Raw genomic sequence first — 24,684 nt, forward strand, 5'->3', positions numbered from 1 at the left:
ACTACTGACGGTGGTTCCAGTATAAATGGGTACACACGTTTTCAAAGTTTAGTAATATGAGGCTATGTATAATGGTCCCAGAATGCTCTCTGATTATATGCAAATATTTTCCGAAGCTTGAAAGCAAAAGTGATGATTCTTTACTTTCAAAATAAAATGTTCACAAAAAAATGCAAGTAGGAAAAAAAACATTTTGCTTAACTACAGTAAGATTTTAGGTACCATATCTTTGCAGCATCATTTAGTAACATGTTGATGTATACTTGTATTTCCCAAAAATATTCATAATGGAAAAGCAGTGTAATCAGTTTAAATACGATTGTGGAAAACAAAAATGAACAAGCATTGGCAAAGCCAGTAGGTCTGAAATTGGTGGTCAGCCTTTTGGTTGTCAATGCGTGACTTGTTTAGGCATAGTTTTTGTAAAACCTTATCGGTGTGGGAGCTGCTGGACGCTCACAATTCTAACAAGCATTGGCAAAAGCAAACCTTGATTTTGGTCTCAAAAAGCACACATTGCCACAGCAGTTCAGGGCACTGAACCAAATTACTTTGTGTGCCAATATGCTCCTTGTAAAAGAGCAGAATAGTCACTTACAGTGAAGCTAGCTGATAGACCGAAAGAAAGAGAGACACAGAATTTTATTAAGCACAAAAGGTAATTGTTGACGCCAGGCCTAATTAGAGGCCCAATTATTTAAAAAAGTCTCAAAAGTACATCCACTGTATATATCCTTGCATTAAGTGCATATATACAGTTTCCGTGAATTCACAAGAATTTACAGAAGTAGGCCAAGAAATAGTATTCCTGGAAAATATTTGTGAACTGCATTTTAGCATGAGCAAATGTGCATGTGTAGATTTGCTCGTACAAAAATCTGAATGTTTTAAGTTCACTTTTCCTCCAACCACTTTTTTTTCCAACCCTGGAAGAAGTTTTACGTCTGCCCCTTTCAGGAGTACATTTTCAACCTTTTTCAGTACAGGAAAAGATTAGAAAAGAGTTGGTGCAAACCCTTAAAACACGCAAGTTAGTAGGTTTGCACTGACTCAAAAGGGCATTCCAACCCTTGAACTATTGCTTACCACTACCTTCAGCCCCCGTATGTATTCCTGCAGAAACGTAGCAACATAAGGGAATTGCTAGTATTCAACCCTACTATGGTTCGAGCCCTGGGATAATTAGAGCGGCTATATCAGAACTCTTATATAATGAGATTGCTGCCGTAATTTGTCGCAGTTATTACATGGCACAAAAGGGACAAGTGGATTTTGTTACAGGGCAAGTAGATTTATGGAGCAACCTGCCCCATGGACAAGTAGATATTTTATTAAATTTCACACCCCTGGCAATGTTCTCAAATTAGAAGTATGTGTCAAAGAAAATGCAGGACTATCTCTTACAAAGTTAAACTTTCAGAAATTCCACAGCATGGACACAAAAATCCCACACCTGCCTCCAGGAGGTAGGCTACAGAACAAAGCTAGGAAAGTCAGAATAAACAACTGCATGGTATTTTATTATGGCAGTGAAAAAAAGTTATATTTTCTTGCATTTTGGGAAGCATTCATCATAAAATATGTAAGTATGCTGGAATAATGAATTGGCTTGGTAACACCACAGGACGTACCTTTTCTCACATATGCCAAGTGATTGGCATTTTCCAAGTAGCAGAATGCAGTTAACACTTAAATAATTGGGCTCCTGAACTGTCACATAATTACAGTAGCCTCCACAACCCCGAGTAAAACTGAAGACTACATTTTCAGCATTCTTTTTAACAAACTCTTTTGTGGTTCACTTAGAAATTTCCATAGAGGAAGCCTCTGTAATATCGGCATCTTATAGGGAGTAAAAGGCTTTTTAACCCTCAATGCTATAGTATAGGACCTCACAATGAATATCTTTGAAAGAGAAGGTTCAAGCTCAGACTTGAAGGTGTCCAGAGAGATAAGAGCCAATAGATTACGGGGATTGTGCAAGCCAACGTTCCAATTTGAAAGTTGGGGGTTTTAAAGGTAGTCTTTCCGCGGTGTGACCGTTTCAGTTTCACTGTAATGAAACAAGGGTTGATCGTATGTACATGCTGCTTTCTATGCAGAAACTGCAGCTTGCCTTTCCCAGTAAAGTCAACATCTGCAGCAGGCATGCACCTTCTAAACAATCTCTGCGCACCCAAGTATCCCACTACTATAAAGCGCTAGTAAAACAATCTGATTTATAAGCCCTTTGAGTAGCTAGAATATTGTTGGTTAAATTAGTCTAAAGCAGACATTGTGCGGTAATGCCAAGAACCGACCTTCAAAGAAGCCTTCCACAAATGTACTTGAGAAAAATGTAAGTGAACAATTTTTTCAAATAGGCACCTACTAGCAACCGATGGGCTACAAAACCAAAGCTTAATATTTTTAGGCCTGTGGTTTGACGGTGCGGGCATGTTTCTTTTTGTTTAAGAACTATACAAGAGCGCATGGGTTCTACAGCTTTCTCCCTCGTCTGCTTCTCCCTCTCCTCCCGCTCCATATTGCTGTCTTTCCTCCCTCTGCTTTTCTCCCCATGCTGCTGTGTCTCATTTATTTTTGGTTAAGCACTCCACAAGTGTATGTTTTCTCAATTTATCTCTGCTGTGTGCTTCTCCCCCCCCGTGTTTTTCTCTCGTTTATGTGATTTTGTCGCCTCACCCCGCTCTGTGCTGCTCTCCATTGCCTGTATGTTTGTGTTTTTCCTAACTTCCTCCGTGTGCAGCTTTTCCCTTCCCCCTCCTAGTGTCCTTCTGTTACTCCCCACCCACACCTGTGGTCCTTTTTAGGTCTCGCCTGAGCCAGCGCATGTGTGTGATTTGATTCTGCAGTTGCACATATGCGTTTTTTTAATAATCACGCATGGTTGAGAAAGTACCGTGTTCATTCACAGATACGGTGAGATTGTTGTATGTGAGCGTACTCTAGGAGAGTTTTTACATTGATAGAGAATACTAACTGGCATGAAGATTCAGTTAGGATGGGAGCAAATTCGCCACCGCACAATACATCTGTCACGCCGATTAATTGTGTACAGATCCAGTTATGAGTGGCACATGTTTGGATATAGTTGCACACCACTTTGCCTTATGATCACCTGGCACATGTAGGTGTTGTTCATCCTAAACACGAATAGGGGAACCATCACTAACAAAATCCACAAGTATAAGTTGTTTGTTGTTGTTTTCTTTGTTCTCTTTTACAGATGGAATACGACGCATGACAGATGAATTGATCAGTCGCTCATACAAGGAGCAGCTACTCTGCCCTTGCTACAAGAAATAGGATAGGGAATTCCTTCCTCTGCTATCCAGGGTGGCCTCTTTTTGCCCTGAAGAAAGTCCTGGACCTTCAAGGCCACATACGGACTGAAACATGTTGGCACTAGGGTCATAGGACCATAACACTCCTATAAAGACTCCATTTTTAGTAATTTTATTAACCCAAACAGACCCGATAATAAAGGGAAACTGGGGATCTGCCTGAGGTTTTTTAATCTTCTAGCCCCCCTGGTCTATAATATCTTCAAAGAGCTCCCAACACTGTGGTTGAGCCCACCCCAACTTTTAGGCTTCGGGGTGACATTTAGTAGCTGCTTCAAAAGTGCTACCTTGCCGGCCACTAGCTTGCTATTACGCGCACAAGCGCGTGCACAGCACTTTTTCCCCGTTGCACCCGCACACCACTCGCGTCACCACACGCGCTTTTTTATTTCATTTTTGCGAGCAGAGCGCGTCATCGCGATCACTTTCGCTTTCACCGTGATCGCGTTACTTTTAAGGCCGCGCGGCCAATGCTTGTTAGGTCGAGCATTCAGTGCTGTGTTGCCTTTCCCTCAGTCTATACCTAAGACACTCCTCATCACCCCTCCCCCAGAACAAGCTTCTTTCACATCGGCTGAGGTTCGGAGATACAGGCGTCTGATGCGTTGTGAAAGCGGCGTGCCTGAACGCTGTGGCGAGAGAGCAGATTTATGCTACTCGGATCAGGGTGTTGGCTAGTCTGACACACTTGAAACAATATGCCTCCGTTAAATGTCACATACCCGAGCACTTTTTTCATTTTCTCTTTAGTTTGGAATGCTCTGCTGGCATCCCGAGAACATGGCGACGTTTCTTATTCATGTCGCCGAGCAGTGCGGCGAGTACCAAGAAAGTAGCCAGGAAAATAAAATGCCTCTCCGCCCCTCCCACTTTGAACCATGAGCCAAATATAGTCTGCGCGAGGCGAGCGGGTGAGGTAAGTGAACCCGCAGGTGTTTGGGAAATAGCTCCCCTTGAAGTTCTTCCAGGATTCGTCCATCTTGCTTCATCCATTCTTTACATCCTTTCAGCGCTTCCACACATCCACCTATCATTCTGCTTTTTCCAGCCATCCCTCCGCTTCCTCTTTATATCCATCCTACATTCTCTCCATCCTTTTATTACTTTTTTTTATTTCTTTTCATTTCCTCCATATATCTAACCAGCCATCATCTTATCTTCCTTTCATCCATCACTCTTTTCTATCCATCTAGTCATCTTTTCACTATCCATCCATCCATCATGCGTCCTTCATCCCAATATCAAAGTGAAAGGAGCCATAAACAACAACTAAAATGTTTCATGTTATATTGAACTGCCGAGTGACAACCACCTCTTGCTTGAGTTGTTAAAGTTGGGTGTTAGTGACATACCCATTACCTTTTTTGCTGATTGATGAGACGTATTTAGGTCAATGAAATCAGTGCTGTGTTGCCTTTCCCTCAGTCTGTACTCAAGATACTCCTCGTCACCCCTCCCTCAGAACAAGCTTCTTTCACATCGGTTGACGTTCAGAGATATACACACAGGATTACACAATGCAAGCATAGGCCACACCACCCCCTCCAGTTGGAATCTTTTGAGAAGCCTTTGCATCAAAAGTAACAAGGACATCTTAAACGAGCATTGGCATAGCCAACAGGTCTCGCCTTTGGGACCTTATAAGTGTTTAGCCATGCAACAGTTGATGTTGTTGCACCAAGGATATTGTGCTGCATATCTAAATACTTAGTCCCAAAAGCGAGACCTATTGGCTATGCCAATGTTTATTTTAAATGTAATTGATGCTTTGGCACCAGAAAATCGAAATTCTTTTATTTACCAACAAGTCGTGTCCGCAAGATAGGATCGACAAATGAAAAAGTAAAGAAAATAGCACATGCGTCATTCCGCTGGCATGCACATGCGCCTCCTCCTCCCCCACCACAGAGCGTGTTTCGCAGCTTGTTTTAAACTTTCAATGCGCGCGCTGGTTATATCCAGCAGTCTGGTTCATTCCACAGCTTCGAGTCTGGGTATTTTTCATCTCAAAATTGTCCAGCTCGGGCCTTCATTTCCTCAGCACGCATTACTCCCTGTGTAGCCAGGAGCAGCCTATGACCACCCGCTCATTTTCCTCAGGCCCCCTAGAAATATCCGATGGCTAAAAGCTTTTGTGCCCATTCAGCCAAGAAATTGTTGGAATAGCAACTAACAGATGACAGAACTTGTCAGCATTGGTAAAATCTGTATGACCTTGAAGCTGCTCATTGAAATTAAAGTACAGATAACTTATTTATCTAAATTCGATTTTTTCGCCTTCATTAAACACCCATTTTCTATTATATAGAAGTGCGTTTGCTTAAAACTACTAAAATCATTGTAAGATTTACTGCTTCAAATGAGCGCACTCTGGTCTGGGGAACACTCTGGTCTGGGGAAGTCACATGGGAAGGGCCAGATCGTATTCGATTTTATTATTCTTCCTTTATGTTACACGTTTCAAAATGAGGTGTGGGTGGTCAGGCAACGCGAGTGATTCACCAGGCAATCCCTGCAAATGAACAGGCTTCTGGATCGAGGGATTTAGGTACTAAAAAATATGAGTCAGTGCATGGTTTCACGTCATCTTAGGCACAGATATTTTACAACCACGTCTGCTTTACCGAACATTACATTTGATTTTTGCAAGCGCCTAATTTGAGACGGTGGTTTCCGGTGCTCAGTACTGTACTTCATTGTTACCACCGGCACTTATGACAGTCTGCCCCTGGTGGAGTTGTTGGTCTAATTTAGAGATGATCACTACAACAGCTATTTAGTAATTCTAATGACTAATACATGCCACACTAAGCCATTCTTATAGCTTTGGCAGCCTGGAATAGTCTGTGGGCCTTACTTATGAAGCCCTTGCGACTCTTTTGCGCCGCAGTTGTGTCACTCTGTTACGCAGCGACGGCGAAACAATGCGCCACGTTGCGCTATATTTACAAGGTGAGCATCTAGGCAGATGCGTCACCTTGTAAAGCCCTGCGCCACATTATACCTGAATCAGGAACAATGTATGCAGGGAGGCGTTACTATGTAAAACAAGCATTGGCATAGCCAATAGGTCTTGCCTTTGGGACCTTATAAGTGTTTAGCCATGTAACAGTTAATGTTGTTGCACAAAGGATATTGTGCTGCATAACTAAATACTTACAAGGTCCCACAAGCGAGATCTATTGGCTATGCCAATGCTTGTTAGTTCTTGACCCATGTATACAATTTTAGTGGTCTGTTGTAGGCTTATTGCCTACCATCCAGCATACAGAGTGGATTTTACACCAGCTCATTAGTTATAATTTGACGACTTTTCTATTTCAGTTCACTGCTGCTTAGTTAAAGGCTTTCCTCACAATTGTTTATCCTGCTCTGGAACATAGTTTCTTTACATCTATCCTGTTTTTCCTGGACCTGCTATTTTGGGTTGTTTTCAGCATTGTAAACAACTGGCAAGGCCAAAAGGTCGGGTAATGCATTTCACAGACAAGGCCTATCAGCTTTGCCACTGCTGGTTTGTTTCAGCAATCCACAGAAGTGCATAGTTTTCCTTCCAACACTACTCACAATCCTACCGCCTCCCCCAACTCATCCACTGCTCCCTGAGCCCTCTCCACCCACGCTTCATTTTTAGGTCTCGCCTACGCAGCGCGCATGTGCTGCATAGGAGGGCCTTTAGCCGTCGCTCTGCTCATTTTCAAGCACACACGCGTGCTTGTGGCAGCATCCACCATGCGGGAGCGAGCAGCGGCGCGCATACGAATTGGATGTTGCTCGCACCCTCAAGGCGGATGGTGCCACAAGCACAAGTGTGCTTGAAAACAGCTGCTGTCATACGAACGCGCACACAGCTCGCATGTTGTTGACTTGTTTTATTTGTTTTTGCCAAATCTTGTTAACATGTGCTCACGTCGTAGGTCACTCGCTTTTTTTATCCTACATTATATTGTTCTTGCGAGAAAGGCTTGATTGCTGAACTCTTTAAACAAACTCAAAAAAACACTGTCCCTCCCAATGGCAAAGCGGCCTTCAACGTCTTCTCAGCCAGCCCACTTTGTCACTGCCACTCTGGTTGCATAAGTGTGGTTAAATAACTCAGTATCACACAGTAAAATAACTATGTCATGTTATCATCATCTGTTATTGCGTCTTGAAAACCAGATGAAAACGCAGGATAAATGAACAGATGCGTTGTGGGAGCGTGACTGACCCTAGACAAAGTTACATTTGGAATGCGTGACTTTTAGAACACAAACGTCAAGGTGTTTTTTTCACACTGCGAACAAACAGCGATCCATTTCCTTTTCACCCTCTACTGCCCAGAGGATAACATACATAAGAACATAACTATGCGGACAATATTTTTTGGGGCATTAAGACACAACGTCATAGTAACGAACAACATACACAAAGGTGCAATGGCGACGACCTGTTGGTAGTTCAGGTTGAAATACACTTTTCAATGGGAACTTTTTTTTAGCTAGTGTAATGCAGATGTGCTCACATGACATGGCGTCGGCTGTGGTGCACTGCGCATGCGCAGCACAGGCCTGGGCTCCAGGCACAGAGAGACGGAGAGTGACAGGGACTGACGCATGAAACCACATTGCTGACACCGCCTTTTCACCCACTTCTGTGTGCACACTATATATCGGCTGAAAAATGCTGTTGCTACCTGGCAACTGTCAAAACTGCTCCCATCTGTGGCATACAAACCTTGTGTTGTGCTACAATCTCAAATAGGCCCCTAAAACATTGCAGTTCACGAAGTTTATGTGACTCGGCCTCTGCACCCGCTGCGGTGCAGGAGGGCCCCCGAACCATTCAGGGGACCACCTTCAGCCCAAGGCCAAATGTATAACTTTGGTATGTGGGACACTACCTGTGATTTAATTATATTCTGCAGGGAGGCCGCATCAGTTTGAGTTACACCTCAGCTGTTTCTTTACATTTATTTATAAGGCTTTATATAGCGCCAACATGACCTGTGAAGGTATCAGAGTGCTTACAAATGCTCGGAAAGAAGAAAAAACAAGCATTGGCATAGCCAAAAGGTCTCGCCTTTGGGACCTTATAAGTATTTAATTATGCAGCACAAGATCCTTGGTGTAACATCAACTGTTGCATGGCTAAACACTTCTGTCCCAAAGGCGAGACCTATTGGCTATGCCAATGCTTGTTAAATAATGTTTCACATATTTAATACTGCTTGTGAGAGGGCCCAGCAGCTGCAGAGTGCTGTCAGGTTTCCAGCATTTATTGCTCCCCATTCTTCCGCGTCCCGGCTCTTTTTTGCACTTGTTAAATTCATTTTTTCCAAGGGTCCAATAGCTTCCACTGCTGCAGGGCAGCTCGTTATTCTCCTAAAGAGCGAGATACTTAGTGCCCTTCAGAGATGCCTGTCCACGATCATAGAGGAGTTCATTAAAACTAAAGGAAAAACAGATGGCCACCCAGTAACCCACATCTCTGCACAGGCATGGTAGATGTTTGTAATTTTTCTTAAAGGAAAAAAAAAATCATTCAAAGACCGCCGTCGCAGCAGCCATCTAGAGTTTTACAAATAAAAAACACTGACAAAGCCTACAGGCTTGGTCCATTGGAGAACTATTCACTTTGCCAACGCTTGTTACATTTCTGTTCCAGTCTTATCAACCAATAAAAAAAAAAATCATGCTGACAAATGCCCCAGTACAGGTAGAGAAACATCCATACGGGAGCGCCAAACAGACAAAAATGACATAGCACACAACGCACCAGAAAATACCATACACTTGAGAGTTTAAATGCTATGTCAGAGAGGGCCGTCACCCGTGGCAAGTGAAACACACACAGACCGATCTCACTCATATGTCCCTCTACAAGATAAGTTCCCATTACCTCTCTCCCAGGGAGTCTTACAGAACCCCAGAAAACATAGATGATACGCATGTATCCCTGAACACGAGGGGAGGGACAAACCCCATCTCCCTGGGAGCTTTACAGACATACCCAGCCCCCACACGCACCGGCTGATCCCACTCACGTGCGTTGCTGTCTGCTAGGCTGTTCAAACTGCCAGAGATATCACGCCGCCGGAAGAGGCACACAACTTTTGCCTCCACATTCCCATTGGCAGTCTGTGGATGAAAAGAAGCAGGTTACATATCAAATCTTACACAAAAGCACAAGAAAGTTCCACACTCAAAGGAATATGAGGAATCATAAAAGCAGAGCTATCGCTCTATTTTTACGGACTGCATACAAACATGTTATGCTCTGGTATACAGGAATTTACAGGCTGAAGCATCAGATAGCAAAAGACCATGAGGCATAGATCCTCAAACTACAATTCTTTTAACCTCTTCAATGCCCGTGACGAGCTGGTCTCGTCATGGGCCGCGGTTGCGCTGTGCCCATGACGAGACCAGCTCGTCACAAACCCCGCCCGCTAATGAAACGGCCGGCACAGGGCGGGGAAAGGGGCGGGCACTGAAGGGGTTAAGCTCATGTGTCAGACAATTTAACTATTCCTAAAAAAATACAAGGGAAGGATACAGAAGAGAGCTGTCAAGTCTCGATGCTCCTACCAGTAATGGTCTCAAACAATTAGCATTTAGACTTCACAGATTAAAACTGAGACATCAGATCAATCTACCAACACAGAAAAAGGTTTAAGGAAAAAGATATTATCATAGCTGCTTCTGACCTTATTAAGTTCCTCGATTCGTCGGATGAGGTAAGGGTTACTGGAGGAGTTTTCAAAGTAAACATAATCTGAAAAGAAAAAGAAAAGAAAAAAACACAAAATTGATGCCATTTTTATATTACGGTAACATTCTTATTTGAGGAATGTGACATTGAGCTAGTCGTTTGGATCTCCTGTCATCAGCTGCATTTATCAGAATTGGGGCCTGCTCAAGAGTTAGTTATATGCAAACAAAGTAGAATCAATCTCAAATAAAAGTAAAATCATTCCCCCACAAGACAACACGAACGTCAGGGAAACATGAGACCGCACGATTTATTTGTGCAATAGACCTGCACAATCCGCCTCACCTGGCACCACAATAAACATGCATGTCAAACAGTCTGCTTCCCAACTGAAGGGTGGGAGACTGAAAAGTTAGACAAACTATGACAGCCATATATTATTTTATATAGTGCAATGATGACCAATTGGCATTCCATCTTTCACTGGCCCAAGTAAGCACACGCTACTTGGCTTGTGAGATGAGGGTTTCCCCGAAGATAGTGTTTCATTTGGGTTCGGGAATAGGAGTGGATGGGCAAACTTGCCAACCTAAACAGTGCGAGATATCCCTGTTGGATACTCTATGGGGAAAGTAGGGTATTGAGTTCTTACAGTCCTCCAACTAGGTCATGCTGCTACGAGAACACTCATGTCAGGGGGGGGGGGGGGGGTTACAGATCATGAGCCATTCCGATGAACAAAATGGCTGTAGGTGAGATATATAATGCAACAATGTTTGCAACTCTTCTGTTTCTTGCCTGTGAAGAATTGTTCTGGCTCAAAGTTCTATAGTATGGACACTCAATGTAGGTCCAAGAAGGCCTGATTGATACCAGATGGTCAGAACAACATGTAACCAATTTTCTTTCAATTAACACAAATCTGTCGTATTTGGATATGACAAAACATATGGCACCTCCAGGTCTTACATATGGCACCCAATGTGTCCTGATTCTTGTTCCCCTGTCTCCAAACATTTATAAACTATGGATCACTTCCTCGTCTTCCACCAGTTTTTCTGAAGTCAACCTTCTTTGCTTTTAGAGCTTCTCGGTCCAGTATAATAGTGTGAATACACATACCTCTGTCACCCCTGAGGTGCCCTTTCTCCAAAGTTACTTATTGTTTGAGAGTCCTGGGCCTCAGTGATCTCTTCAATGGGTCTATCTACGATGGATGAATGTAAGTAATAAGGAAACCAATTATGGTAACTAAACCTACATCAAACCACTGTTGAAAGGAAAGACTGCAGATCTACAGTCCGGTACAACAGTGTCTCTCAACAGACATGCTGTTGCAACTAGAAACGGGGATCCACTCACCCAAACCCAACCTCTTTGAAATCTGTGAGGTCATGCTCGTCTCAAGAAAAAAAAATCATGCACGGGTCACGTAAATCAAAGAAACGTCAACTGCAAAAAACGTTTGAAAAATACATGCTACTAGCCAATGCAACCTTTCAGTAAGCATAGGACAAATCTAGCCTTATTGTAACAGATTCAGGAACGATGTCAATGTGTTTGATCACTGTCATTTAACACTTGTCAGCCAAAGAATGAATTTTCAGGTATAAATCCCACCAGAAGAGAATCCCTGTGCTTACCTGCCTGCCTACTTTAAAATCAGCAAAGAAAACCACTACTCTCCAACATTTTCAATGTATGTAATTGCGTGCAGCTGGATGCAGGACAGAGCGATTGTTTGTAAAATATGTAGATGGTATTCCAGAATATACTTTTTAATCTACAGGTGCAATCTCGTTCAGTGTTGCACCCCCTACTTTTATAAGCACCACAGGGACAATCGAACCACTAAAGGAACAAGCATTTGCAATGCAATAGGTCTCGCATTTAGACGAGTTTAAGCTATTGGCATTGTAAATGACAATGCATTTTATGTTTCAAAAACCAAAAGATAAATAAAAGGCATTGTCATTTACAATGCCAATAGCTGAAACGCCCGGAAATGTGAGACCTGTTGCATTGCAAATGCTTGTTCATGCTTTGAATTTTACAAAGCTGAGTTTTATGGCTGGGTAATTGATAAGCTTAACAGTTAATAATACTTTAACCAAACTGGAGTTCTTAAATAGACGTGTACACAGTATGGTGATAATGTAATGTGCAGACTTAAAATGCAATGTGTAATTGTAGTACTGAATGAATAGCTTTGCCATACAAGATTGACAGTGTGTGGCGTCACAGAGTGCTGTGTACAATGTATATATACACCTCATATAACTTCACTGGGTACAATATGTTAAAGTGCCTTTAAAGCTAACTGACACATTTACAAATGATAACTCACTATTATATATATATATATATATATATATATATATATACATATATATATATATATCGTGCTCTCGCTCCGTCTTGAGCCCTGCACTCGCGATCGGGTGCTTTCATGCACGGTGACGGAAACCGTGCGGATTCCAAATCCCCCGCTCGTGGCCAAAAAACACCAGCACTCACAAGAACGCTCCTCTCAAATATTTAATTGAAAGGTCTACACACACACTAGACGCGTTTCGGCTTGCCGCCTTTGTCAATAGAGGCCGGCGCCAGTTTACCACAGATTTAAATATCTTTGCATTAAGAGACATCAACAAGGGACACCTACACTTACTTCAGTGAAGGTGTCATCCATCTTGGAATGGGTTCATGCTATGCATTATACTCACATAAACATAAACAATTATGCCCTGGATGGGCTTAAACAAACTACAAAGAACATAATGTAGTCATTAATGCATACAAAACCGAAAACTGTGCAATTATGCCCTGGATGGGCTAACATCCTAATATACGTTTTCATAATAATTAACCCATTGATCTCTCATTTTAAAAAAAACAGAAAAACAAAAAGACGCAAAACCTTACAGAGTAGAGAATATTATAAATGTACAGCCATTTCCTCCCCACTGTTGAGGCCCCCTGGTCTTTTGGTCTGATTGTCAATAATGTGACGTGATTCCAGTCTGCGTAGTTGCAGCAGTCTGTTACCACCTCTCACACTATTGGGCACTTGGTCCATACAGAAGAAACTTAAAAGGTCTCTGTTACTTTGATGGAACATCTCAAAATGCCGTGCCACTGGATAAGTGGGATCTCTATTTTGTATGGCCCTGAGATGTTCTAAAATTCTGATCTTTGTCGGGTGAATTGTACTGCCAATATATCTCAACCCACACGGACATATCAAACAATATACCGTGTGGGTTGTGTTGCAGTTCATTAGAGTTTTGATTTTCTTAGGTTCCCTCATTCCTGGTACCTTGTACTCCAGTGTTTTTTTGCTATTCTTGCATGCCCTACATTTAAGACATGGGTAGAATCCTGCAAGTTTGCCAAAATGTTGAACTTTACTGTCACTCTCGCAATGGCTTTGGACCAATATGTTGCGTAGGGATTTAGCTCGTCTAAAAGTGAGTAGTGGAGCTTTTGGCAGATCCTCCCCTATTGTTGGGTCTGATCTTAAAATGTGCCAATGTTTAGCAAAGATTTTTCTAATTGCTCCCGCATCCCCAGAGTGATCTGTGATCATCCTCAAGGTATTTTTGGTTCCTTCCATTAGTTTTTTCTTGTCTTTGATCGTACTGTTCTCATCTAGCAACTCTTTTCTGGATTTCTTTTCTACTTTGAGCATGGCTTCTTCCAGAGTCTCCTGTCTGTACCCTCTCATTTTGAATCTGTTCATGCTCTCCCTTGCTGCTACTGTATAGTCACATGGACGTGTACAGTTTCTTTTGATTCTCAGCAATTCCCCGTATGGGATACTTGTGATAGTTTTCCCCGGGTGACAGCTACTCGCGTGTAGTACGGAATTTCCCGCGGTTGGTTTCCTGTGCAACGCAGTGCACAGTCTGCCTCTCTCAGGAAATACCTTCAAATCCAAAAATTCTACACTTTCTTTGCTCACTACTCCTGTGAACTTCAGGTTTAATATATTGGTGTTTAATATATCTATGTAGTCCCTAGCTGATTGTTCGGTACCTCTATAGATGATAAATAGGTCATCTATGTACCTGCTCCAGCTCACAACTCTGGTATTCCATTCCGCATTAACCGGTTCTGCCCAGGCCACCCGCTCCTCCCACCAGCCCACGAAGAGGTTCGCGTAGCTGGGGGCGAAGCAGGTGCCCATCGCAGTACCGCGTATCTGTTTAAAGAGTTGGTCTTGGAAGAGAAATATATTGTTACATAAACAGAATTCAACAAATTCGATAATCATACAGTTGTGTTCAAATAAGTTCATAGGTTTTCTTCCTAGAAACCATTTGATTGCCTCAAGTCCTTGGAGGTGATCAATGCTCGTATACAGACTCGAGATGTCTAGTGTAATCATTACCATGCTTTCATCCCAGATCAGTTCATCAATTTGCTTTAAAAAGTCCTTAGTGTCTCTTGTGTACGAGGCCAGTTCTTTAACAAAATCAAAAAGAAAAAAGTCCACAAACCTTGACATATGTTCCGTCAAACTTCCTATCGATGAAACAATGGGACGACCGGGTGGGCAGGTTGCATTCTTGTGTAGTTTCGGGAGATGGTAAAAAGTTGGTACACGTGGATGTTTACACTCCAAATAGGCAAATTCCTCCTTGTTGAGCATTCCTCTATGATACCATCTGTTTAGTAATGATCTGTATGTGTTCACGCTTTCCTCGAACACTTTTCTTGTCACTCGAATGTAACTTGTCCCATCATTCAACTGTGTCATAGCTTCCTTGATGTAGTAGTCTTTAGTCAATAAGACCACGTTCCCCCCTTTATCGGATGGTTTGCATACAATGTTTTTATCTTGTTTCAAATCCATAATTGCTTTCATTTGTGATCCCTTGATGTTGTTCCCACTTATGTTTCTTTTATCTGTGTGGCGGAGCCTTGAGAGGTCCTTAGTAATCGCATCATTAAAGACGTCGATGGCATCAGCTGGCATTAACGGGCAGAATTTTGACTGAGGTTTGAAGGGACTTCCGGGATTAATTTGTTCCTCTCCTACATGTCTTGTGGACGGTGGAATCAGTGTTGTCGGATTTCCTTCATCTGCCAGGTCCTGCAGAACTGCCAAAGTCTCCACATCACTCGCTGTCAGATTATCTTCTCTCCATGTATCCCCTACATTTCTGTCCAGAGTGGTGCGTTCCTTTCCTTTAAAGAACTTGAGCAGTTTGACTTTTCTGCAGAATTTAAAAACATCAATTTTTGTTTGTGTGTATTCTGACGTTTTCATAGGGCAGAAACTCAGACCCAATTGTAAAGTTTCCTCTTCTGCTTTACTCAATTTCCTTGATGTGAGGTTCACAACGGTAAGGGTTTCGGTGTTTATCTCTTGTTCCATTGTTTTCTGCTCCGAGTTACTCTCGGCGATGCGTTGCTGCTGCTTGCGCCACCCTCCTCTCCTCGTCCTGCGTTTGCTCTTCTTTGTCTCTGTTGCGACTTCTCTGGTGGCTTGCCTCTTCCTCCTTTGTTCCACGTTTCTCTGATTACCTGGAATTCCTCTAAAAAAGGTGCCGATGTGGGGCCAGCACTTTGTGTTGGTTTTGAGGTTCTGCGTTCTCTCAATCCCTCGTCCTCACTCTGGTCTGTGACTTCAGACTCCGAGGTCTCCCTATGTTCAACAGCAAGTTTGCTTTTATCGGTTAATAACTGCTTCCTTGATTGCTCATATCTTTTTGCAAATGTCAAGATGCGTCCCTGTGAATAGTCTCGCTCGTCTCTTTCGAATTTGTCCTGCTTCCGTTGTTTAATCTTTTGTTCGTAGGCTTTTAGACGCTTTCTCATATCCTCGCGTAATTCATTTTGTTTGTTGGTGTCGGTGTTCTCAGTGATGCGTTTTTCCAATTCCTCGATTTCCAACAAAATTTGCTCTCTGTCACTCCAGGCAAATTTAATGAGGATGATTAGCATCCCTTTTGATGATTCCGCCGTATGTTGTGCCCATTCCTCCAACAGTAACGGGTTTGGGTTCTCATACGCGGGGACAGTGTAGATTCTGAGCCCCCGCGGGATCCTCCCCACTTCAATATAATTCTGGAGTGAGGTTGCCTCCCACCATTTGCGGGTTTCCCTTTCGTATAGTTTCTCTAGTTGGGAAAATTGGTTCTTAAGGAGGTTGCTGCCATTGGCTGTAGTGCGTGTATTTCCGCTGTCTCCTTCACTGCTTGGCGAGTCTTTATGTTTTTTAAAGATCTCTGTGGCTGCCTCGCGCCGAGCCTCTTCATCAAACATATTATATTGCTTCTATATGCTTTAACGTGTGTTGCGTTCTTTCGATCTGCCGAGAAAGTTCACTGAACTCAAAACTCATTTAGTATGGTCCCGCGCTTCGGATCAGTTTCGTCTTTGAAGCGCCAGCTGCTACGTTTCCGATACAGCCTCTGCGGACCGTTGATACAATGTTGATACAATGTTGCAACTTACAGTTCTCGGCGGTGAAGGGAAATGTTTATCGTGCTCTCGCTCCGTCTTGAGCCCTGCACTCGCGATCGGGTATAGTATATCTAACGTCATCAGCAGAGGATTGCAGTCGCGTGAGTTATAGTTGCCTGCACTAACTATAACGGGGGAATTTCATTGTTTTTTTACGAGGGAAATGTCCAGCTAACTATAACATGTGTGAAACCTATGATTTTTTAAGTGAATTTGCAAGGTTTTTTAAATGTTACATCCCAACTATAACGTGTGTGAAACCTATGGTTTTTTAAGTGAATTTGTACGGTTTTTTAAATGCCAAGTTATGTATTTATTAATATACATTTTTTTTTCAGGCTTTTCACTGTGCGCGCACTGTGGGCGCTCAGTGCGCTTCGCGCACCGAGCACCCACGATGCGTTGTGCGTGCCGTGCGCGCACTCTGCGCTTTTTCGTAAAAAAAAAAATTTCCACCCTGCCCCCTTTTCACGTTCTCCACCTTTGTTTTTCACTGCCTCAGACTGCGAGAGACAAAATGGCGGACGACACTTCCTGATTTCGACCGATTCGAATGTTTACTGACATCTAACAACCAATCAGAATTGCGCACGGTGCGCGCTTATAGATATACATGTACTTTTAACTGAAATTTTCTCAGGAACTACTGAACAGATTGACTCCAGATATTCAAAAGGCACATCCCTGACCTGAGGACTACCTCTCTGCCAAATTTCAAGTAATTCTGTTCAGCCGTTCGGGCTGTACCTTGGACTAAAGGTCCCTATGGAAAAATGCATGGGGAAAACGCGTTTTGGGACCCCCCTTTTTTCTCGGCCCCCGCTTGACTAAACACCCCGAGACTTTCAGGGTAGGAGCGGAGCGCCCCACCTATTTTGAAAAATTCGCAAGGATTCGTCAACCGGCGCCAAAGTTATTCAAAATAGAATTTTCAGATATCCTATGGAAACACAGTCCTAACTATAAATATCTACTGGCGACCGCCAGTAGATTATTTATATATATATATATATATATATATATATATATATATATATATATATATATATATATATATATATATTAGAGGCTTCAATTAGTTTACAGGTTTTATGGTGTGTAATCCATCACATTAAAGTCACAACACAGTAACATAGCATTGTTATTTGAAATATAGGTGGTTAGCATACTGAATACTGGAGGGAGAGTACAGAAACCTAGGATCAGGTGAGAGAAATGTAAGGGTCGCTTCTGCTCAGGGCCAATGTATTATATATAAAAAATATTGGCAATACTCCATCTTGGTAGGAAGTTATGACAGTTCTGATATTAAAGCCTAATAAATACCAGAAGAGACAAGATTCCTATAGGTCCATAACACTATTGAAGGATTACAAGATGTTTGCAGGTATATTAGCCAACAGACTTACGAAAGTTATACCGGATATTACATATACTGATCAGAAAGGCTTTATTGCAGGTAGGCAGATGCATGACTTAGCACATCTAACATTTGGCTCCATAAACCTAGCAACCACCTACTCAAATCCCTTTGTACTAATTATTTTAGATGCTGCCAAGGCATTCGAACGAGTAACTTGGAAATATCTCTGGGAAACTACAACAGCCTTTGGGATAAGCCCAGCGTTTATCAATGTACTTAAAAAGCTGTACGAGTCCCTCTTGCACAAATCATGGTGAATGGGAAAACTTCACAACAAGGGTATGAAGTTCCATTTGTAGAAAAAAAACAGAAAGAATATAGGATCAGATATGAACTGAAGAGTCAGGCGGGGGGGGGGGGGGTCTGTTCCCTCAGGAGCAAGAGCACTCACACACCCAGAAGTGTGTCATGCTTCATCATAGGGCATGATCCTCGTCCAGCACTGCAATGCCTAACGGGCAGCCAAAATGGGCTCTCTGCCAGAGATCTTTGGAGAAAAATGTTGTGTGTGGGGCTATTGGTGCAAATGATGTTGTGCAAAGAAAGTGTGTATTACAATACTCAAAGTGGGCCTCAAGGGAGTTTGAGTAAGTGAGTCCACTTTTCTAATTAAAATGGTGGTGGCTATCAGAAGAAACAATGATCTGTGATAGCTCAGTGGGTCAACATGTTTCTTACAGATTCAAGTCACTAATGATCTTGTAACAATTCTTCAGGACTAAGATTCCCTAATCTACAGTGGTTGGAATCTTGAATTGTGTGTTTCCAAGGATTGACAATCCCAAGTAAACAAAGTGTGGTATGAATGGATACCTTAATGTAGTTAAATTATGCTAAAACCCGACCTATAACAAAAAAAAAAATCATAGGTAAAGCGACTTGCATATCACAAGTGGCAATGACCACTGTCAAGAGAAGTGCGGCATACTGATGCTGCAATAACATGGCACTATTGTTGTATGTGCAAAAAGCACAGTGAGATACAAGAATAAACATTTAGACAATTAAAAACACCTCAAAACACACGTGACAAGTTTGTGGAACACCACATCACACAGATAACATACATTTTGTCCAGTGTATTTAACGCACCCAATTTGAGTATTGGTAAGTCTCCTAAACTGAAGGCAGAGCAAACGCCGATTAGCGTACTAAGAGAAAGAAGCAGGGAGATATCAAGGAGGGAACAGGGCGTCTCACTTTAAGAGTGCTAAAGCGGTCTCCTCATCCAGGTCCTGCTGCAAAAATGTCAATACTTATGGAGATGCGCTGCAGCGTCCACAGGCAGACCTACCCAGTCTCTGGTTCCTCGGCAGTGGAAGTGTCATTATGCACAACTGCTCCGCAGCCAATTGCCATCACGTGGAGGCGGCCGTGGGTTGTCGAGCTGCTAGAGCATCTCTGGCATCAAAAGCAGGAGGAAATATAGGTGCCATTTTGCTGGTACATGAGAGCAGTGTTGGTTCCGCGTTAGGGGGAGAAAAAACAATAGATTGGAAAAGGGGTATGCCATATAGGCGGTAGATTCCCAAGCTTCATGGGGATGGCAAGAAGCTAACCGGAATAGGAACTTAACACCAAGTTTCAGGATTACTAGAGGGACAAGACAAGAATGTTTGCTGTTGTGACTACTACTTGACAAATACATTGAACCTCTCGCTCAGAACCTCAAATCATACAATCAGGCACACCCCTTTAAGAAACAAGGTTTTCCGAAAAAAGTTGCACTCTATGCAGATGATATTATACTATACACAGCACACACCAGTGAAACAGGTGCCCGCATTAAGGACACAACTGATGAGTTTGGGTCAATTTCAGGTTGCCAGATCAACAAGCATTTGCAATAGGTCTCGCATTAGGAAAGTTTGAGCTTTTTGTATTGTAAATTGACAAATTTTTTATTTATGTGTTGGTATTGAAAATATTGAAATTACTAGCTTTCTCATATACGTCAATAGTTTTAACTGTTGCAAATGTGACATCTATAGCACTTGTAATGCAATATGTGTTGTATTTACGTGACTTAGATGTATTGATATTACAAATAACAATGGCTTTTAATTTTTGCAAATAATTAATACTTAAATAAAAGTTAATGTAAATTATAATGGCAATCGTTTAAACTTTTGTTAATAACTCTTGTGAAGATTATGTTTAGTGTATTCAATTGCGCCTAAAATACAAGAACAGAAGTTAAATATTATCATTTTTTTTGTGCCATTTGTAATAAAGCCTAAACATTGAGAGAACATATTAGAGCCAGTTGTTGTTGAATGGTTGTACAGATTGATACTGTGGTGGCGGTGAGTGATGTTGTGGTGGTGCCCTTGAGTGATGCTGTCGCGTTATTTGATGCTGTGGTGGTGCTAAGTGATGTAGTGGTGCCCTTGAGTGATGATGTAGTGGTGCTAAGTGAATAAGACAAGACAAGATAAATAGATAGTTATATTCTACATAATTACACTCTATGTGGCACTGAGTGGTTTTGTGTGGAGTGTATGTTGATTTTAGTGGCGTGTAATTATGTGGCATTGAGTGTTATTTTGAGTGTATCTTGCATTGTTTGCATTGTAATTAATTGGCACTAAGTGTTATTTGGAGTGCATGTGGCATTGAGTGTAGTGTAATTATGTGGTGTGTAATTATGTGGCGCGGAGTGGTATTTGAAGTGTATGTGGCATTGAGCGCTGTGTAATTATGTGGTGTGTAACTATGTGGCACTGATTGGTTTTTGGAGCGTCTGTTGTATTGAGTGCATCGTAGTTATGTGGCATGTAATTATGTGGCTCTGAGTGGCATTCGGAGTGTATGTTGCCTTGCATTTCTATGGTTCCTGAAACCCTTAGAGGCAATTCTTTTATTTTAACTAAAAGGATGGTAGTTAAATAGTGTTTACGGCAGGATGGTCGTTATATGGTGGCTACGGAGAAGCTGTGTGCTGAAAGGCAAAGAGAACACGGGCCAAAGCTGGATGAAAACACGAGATGCGAGAGGCATGTGTGTGTGGCAAACACTGGTGGGGCTCAGAGCATTCTGTTGCTGCCTTGATGCCTGTGTGTGTGAGCAGTGGGGCTGTGTGTGTGAAGTGCCTAAAGTTGCAAGAAAACATATGGTTATTTAAATCCTTAGACGCAGAATTAATGGAGCTAATGTTATCGACCTTAGAAGGATGAAAAGGGAATGAGCGCGGCATATGTTAACTTTGTAAGCGCAGAAAGCGTGCAGGGCAAGGCAAGCTTATTATTTTGGTTGTTTGAGACTCAGATCTGGGCAAAGCTGCAAGAAAACACGGAGGGCGGGCTGTGTGCTGAAAGGCAAAGAGAACACGGGCATGAAAGTGAAATCGATGGATGGCAATGCGTCCGTGAGACTAGCCCTGTGGTGGGGAAAGGACAGCTGTGAGAGGCGCTATGAGGAAACAATCTCTCGGCATGCTGTGGCGGGGAGCGCATTCCAGACGGGGGAGCGGACCCTTTGAAGTATGATGCCGAGGCTGTGGCTACACGTGCACGAGCCAGTGGGCTGAAGCGCTTCCCCAAACGGATTGCATGGCGGCACGATGCACGCGATTGTGCGCGTGCTCGCCATGCAATCCACTTTTGGGAGCACTTTGAAATGCCCCTCTTACTAGAGTCTCGCATAGCGATTGCGCAAACGCAAGCTAGGCGAGACCTAAAAACCTGAGCAAACTGACAAAATAGATTGACCCCTTGCTCTGCTTTTAACAATGTATAGCCAGACGAATATTGCTAAATTAGTATTTTAAAGGAATTAACATAGTAATTTAACACAACACCACTAGAGACAGTATTTGAAAAAATCCAGGGGAGGATAGGTACCTTGATATGGGCCTCTAAAGGCGCTAGACTATTATGGAAGATACTGAGGAGAAACGGAGGAAGGTGGGGTCACACTCCCAGACATCCAATTTTACTGTTATGCGGTCCAGCTATAATCAGTTACCCCTCACAACTATACTAGGAGCAATCTATACAGTGTCATGTTAAAAGAAGCTGGGCAAACGAGCTTACTCCATAAGTTTAGAGCCCAGAGAGGCTTTGAAAGAGTCTTTTAAAAGTGCTCTAAGCTAGTATAGAAATGTGATACAAATTGGTGAATTTGTTGGGCTTGGATAATAAGCTGGACCAGCCCCCAATACGCAACTCCATGAGCACTTTTTATGAAGGACAAGTTAAGCTTCCCTTCAATGGAAGCAGGAATAAAAGTTTGGGGGCAATTAATGGCTGGAAAGGACCTGCTACCATGTGAAGCTTTAAATGAAATAACTAAAGAAACACACTGAAAGCTCATATACCTCCAACTGGCATCATGGTGGTCTACACAAAACCTGAAAGTGACCGAGCACAAAACCCAATTTAGCCAGCAAGTTATCTAACAAGACCTCATGTGAGAAACGAAGAGTGTTGAGGAGTTTTTATAATGCTATTGCTCCCTCTCGTGGACATTTGGGACATTACAGCCGACGTAAAGATGACAGAATTCCTTGCCATTGATTAGATGGAAAAAAGAAAACAAGCACGCGAGTGGTGCGTGCGCAGCGAGCTCTTTTTAGAAACACATACTTGTGCTTGTAGCGAGATCTAAAAAGCAGTTTGCTCTTATGAACACTTTACAATGCCAGTAGTAAGCAGAAACACTTGGAGTGTAAGTGTAACAGTGAAAGTTCAAATTAAAGACCGAGATATGCTCGTATTTTCCAGACACAGACTTCTAAGATCTTAAACCTCTACCATGCCAGTATTGATTCATTTCACTATATTTACTCTTTTCTCCCCACACAGCCAAATAAAGAGATACATTCAACTACCTCAGTAGCACTGAAACTAGAGGAGAGCGATGAGACCACTATGGTTTCATTCAAGAGTATAAAACAGACAGTTGCGCTATTAAAAGCACTTGTAGCAGACATTGTATCATAACTGTACTCTAGCAGGAAAACTAGATTTAGAAATCATGGAAGGAATGAAGAGAACATTTCAGTAAACAGACTGCAAATAAATAAAAGCCATTTGTATGTACATATGTGGTATTTATATAGCACAAAGCTAGAAGTACAATCAGCAGAGCTATGTAGAGGGCCTAAAGAAAGTCAATCTGTGATTGGAGGGATACCGGATAGCTAAAAGCAGAAGTGCACTGTTACTACATCAAGATGTAGTGTTCTTTTAAGAGGGGTGACTTCAGCTCTTTCCTAAACTGGAGCAAGGTTGAATCAGAGCTGATGAACATATAGATGTTGGTCCAAATCTTGGGTAGAGTGCAGTGCAAGAAGCTGTGTACCGAGGCATTGCCACTATGCAGATGCAAGAGTGAGGGCTTGAGCAGCAGTTTTAAAGTCGCTTTATAGAACAAATAGTTTCATTTTTTTGTTTTATTGAAGAACTGGCATTAGTTTGTCTTAGTTATCTTGGCGATGTGTTCCTCAACGGGGGAGGGGGATCGGAGTCGAGAGTGAACCAGAGAAACTTGGCAATTGGTAAAAGAAGTGATTTGAATACATCCAGGTGCATGTAATTGAGCCAGGTTTGGACTACTCGTTTCTTGTTGTTAATGGAAAAACGAGAATTTTGTTTGATGGGGTTAAGCTTTAGTTATGTGCGATGATGGAAGCATTTGTAAAAGGCAATAAAGGTTGTTTTAAAAAAATGCTTCAGTTATGTGCAGGAGAGACAGATATGAAGAAGGTTTAAACAGTGGTTGAAGTATTGGAACCCTGGAGAGGATGAGCCCATTAAATACAGTTATGTCTCATCAGCATATTGGTGAATATATATATGCGAGTAGAGATACAAGGGACTCAATGTAAAGAGGTTTTATATTTAATTGGCCTATGACTTACTACAAGCACTAGCAAACCTAATAAGTCGCGCTTTTGTGATATACTGGTACGGCTGTTGGTTTTTTAGCCAAGATGCACAGAGGCAATGCTGTGCAGCGTGGTTGAGTAAAAAAAAAAATGTTTTAAAAGCCTTTGTTGAAGGCGCTTTTTCTTTGTTGTTACAGCTCACATTTAGACCAGTTACTAAAAATAAAAACGCAGTGTTTTTTTTAATTAAAGCAGGCAGTGGAGAGAAAAACACATGGGAAGGTGACGTGAACGGAAAAGCTGAAGTGTGGGATGGTGGGTGCCAAATCAACACAGAAGGGGACATAAAAGCAAAAGGGCGTAGGGGACATGAAAACAAAATGGTGGGGGCAGGTGGTGGGAAGCAATGGGGAGAAGCACACATGCGAGCTCAAGTAACATGGAGTAGCAGTTGGGCAACAGAAAACATTTGAGAAGGAGACTGCTTAAAAACACATGCACTCTCATGGAGTGGTTAACACAAAAAAGGTAGTTCTTGAAATGCAATCAGCTGAAGCAGAGGTCAGCCAAACAAAGAGAAAAATCTCCATGGGAGCGACAACCACAAGATTAACAAGCTGTGTGAGAAGCTGGCTTGGTATGTGGTGCACACTTAAGTGGGCACTATGTACGAATCCAGATCCTGATTTTAGTGGTCTTAGAGAACCATACAAAGCTCTCTGTAGCTGTGAAGAGCAGCCTTCAAGCTTAGTCCAGAAGGAGTGTAAAGCAGCTTGTTTTACCAGAGCATAATCTTATTGGTACAGATTAAGTGAAAAAGAACCACACAGTATATTCATAAAAATATGTATTTATATAAGATACTCACTAACACATTCACATATCTCCTACCCGGAGATATACGCAATAGTTTGCAATAG

The 24,684-nt window shown here is 42.2% G+C and overlaps 1 protein-coding gene across 2 annotated transcripts in view; it reads right to left on the reverse strand.

The window, feature by feature from the left end:
• The window catches only part of MTA2 (metastasis associated 1 family member 2), a 521,443-nt gene that overhangs the window by 490,943 nt on the left and 5,816 nt on the right, over positions 1-24,684 (reverse strand). For both annotated transcript variants that reach the window (XM_085626074.1, XM_085626073.1), the window contains exons 2-3: positions 10,033-10,100; positions 9,370-9,463 (exon numbers count right to left, since the gene is read on the reverse strand). In XM_085626074.1, coding sequence (XP_085482200.1) covers positions 9,370-9,463; positions 10,033-10,100 — 162 coding nt within the window. The remainder of the gene's footprint in view (positions 1-9,369; positions 9,464-10,032; positions 10,101-24,684) is intronic.

The sequence above is a fragment of the Triturus cristatus genome, chromosome 9, assembly GCF_964204655.1.
Source record: "Triturus cristatus chromosome 9, aTriCri1.1, whole genome shotgun sequence".
Classification (NCBI taxonomy): domain Eukaryota; kingdom Metazoa; phylum Chordata; class Amphibia; order Caudata; family Salamandridae; genus Triturus; species Triturus cristatus.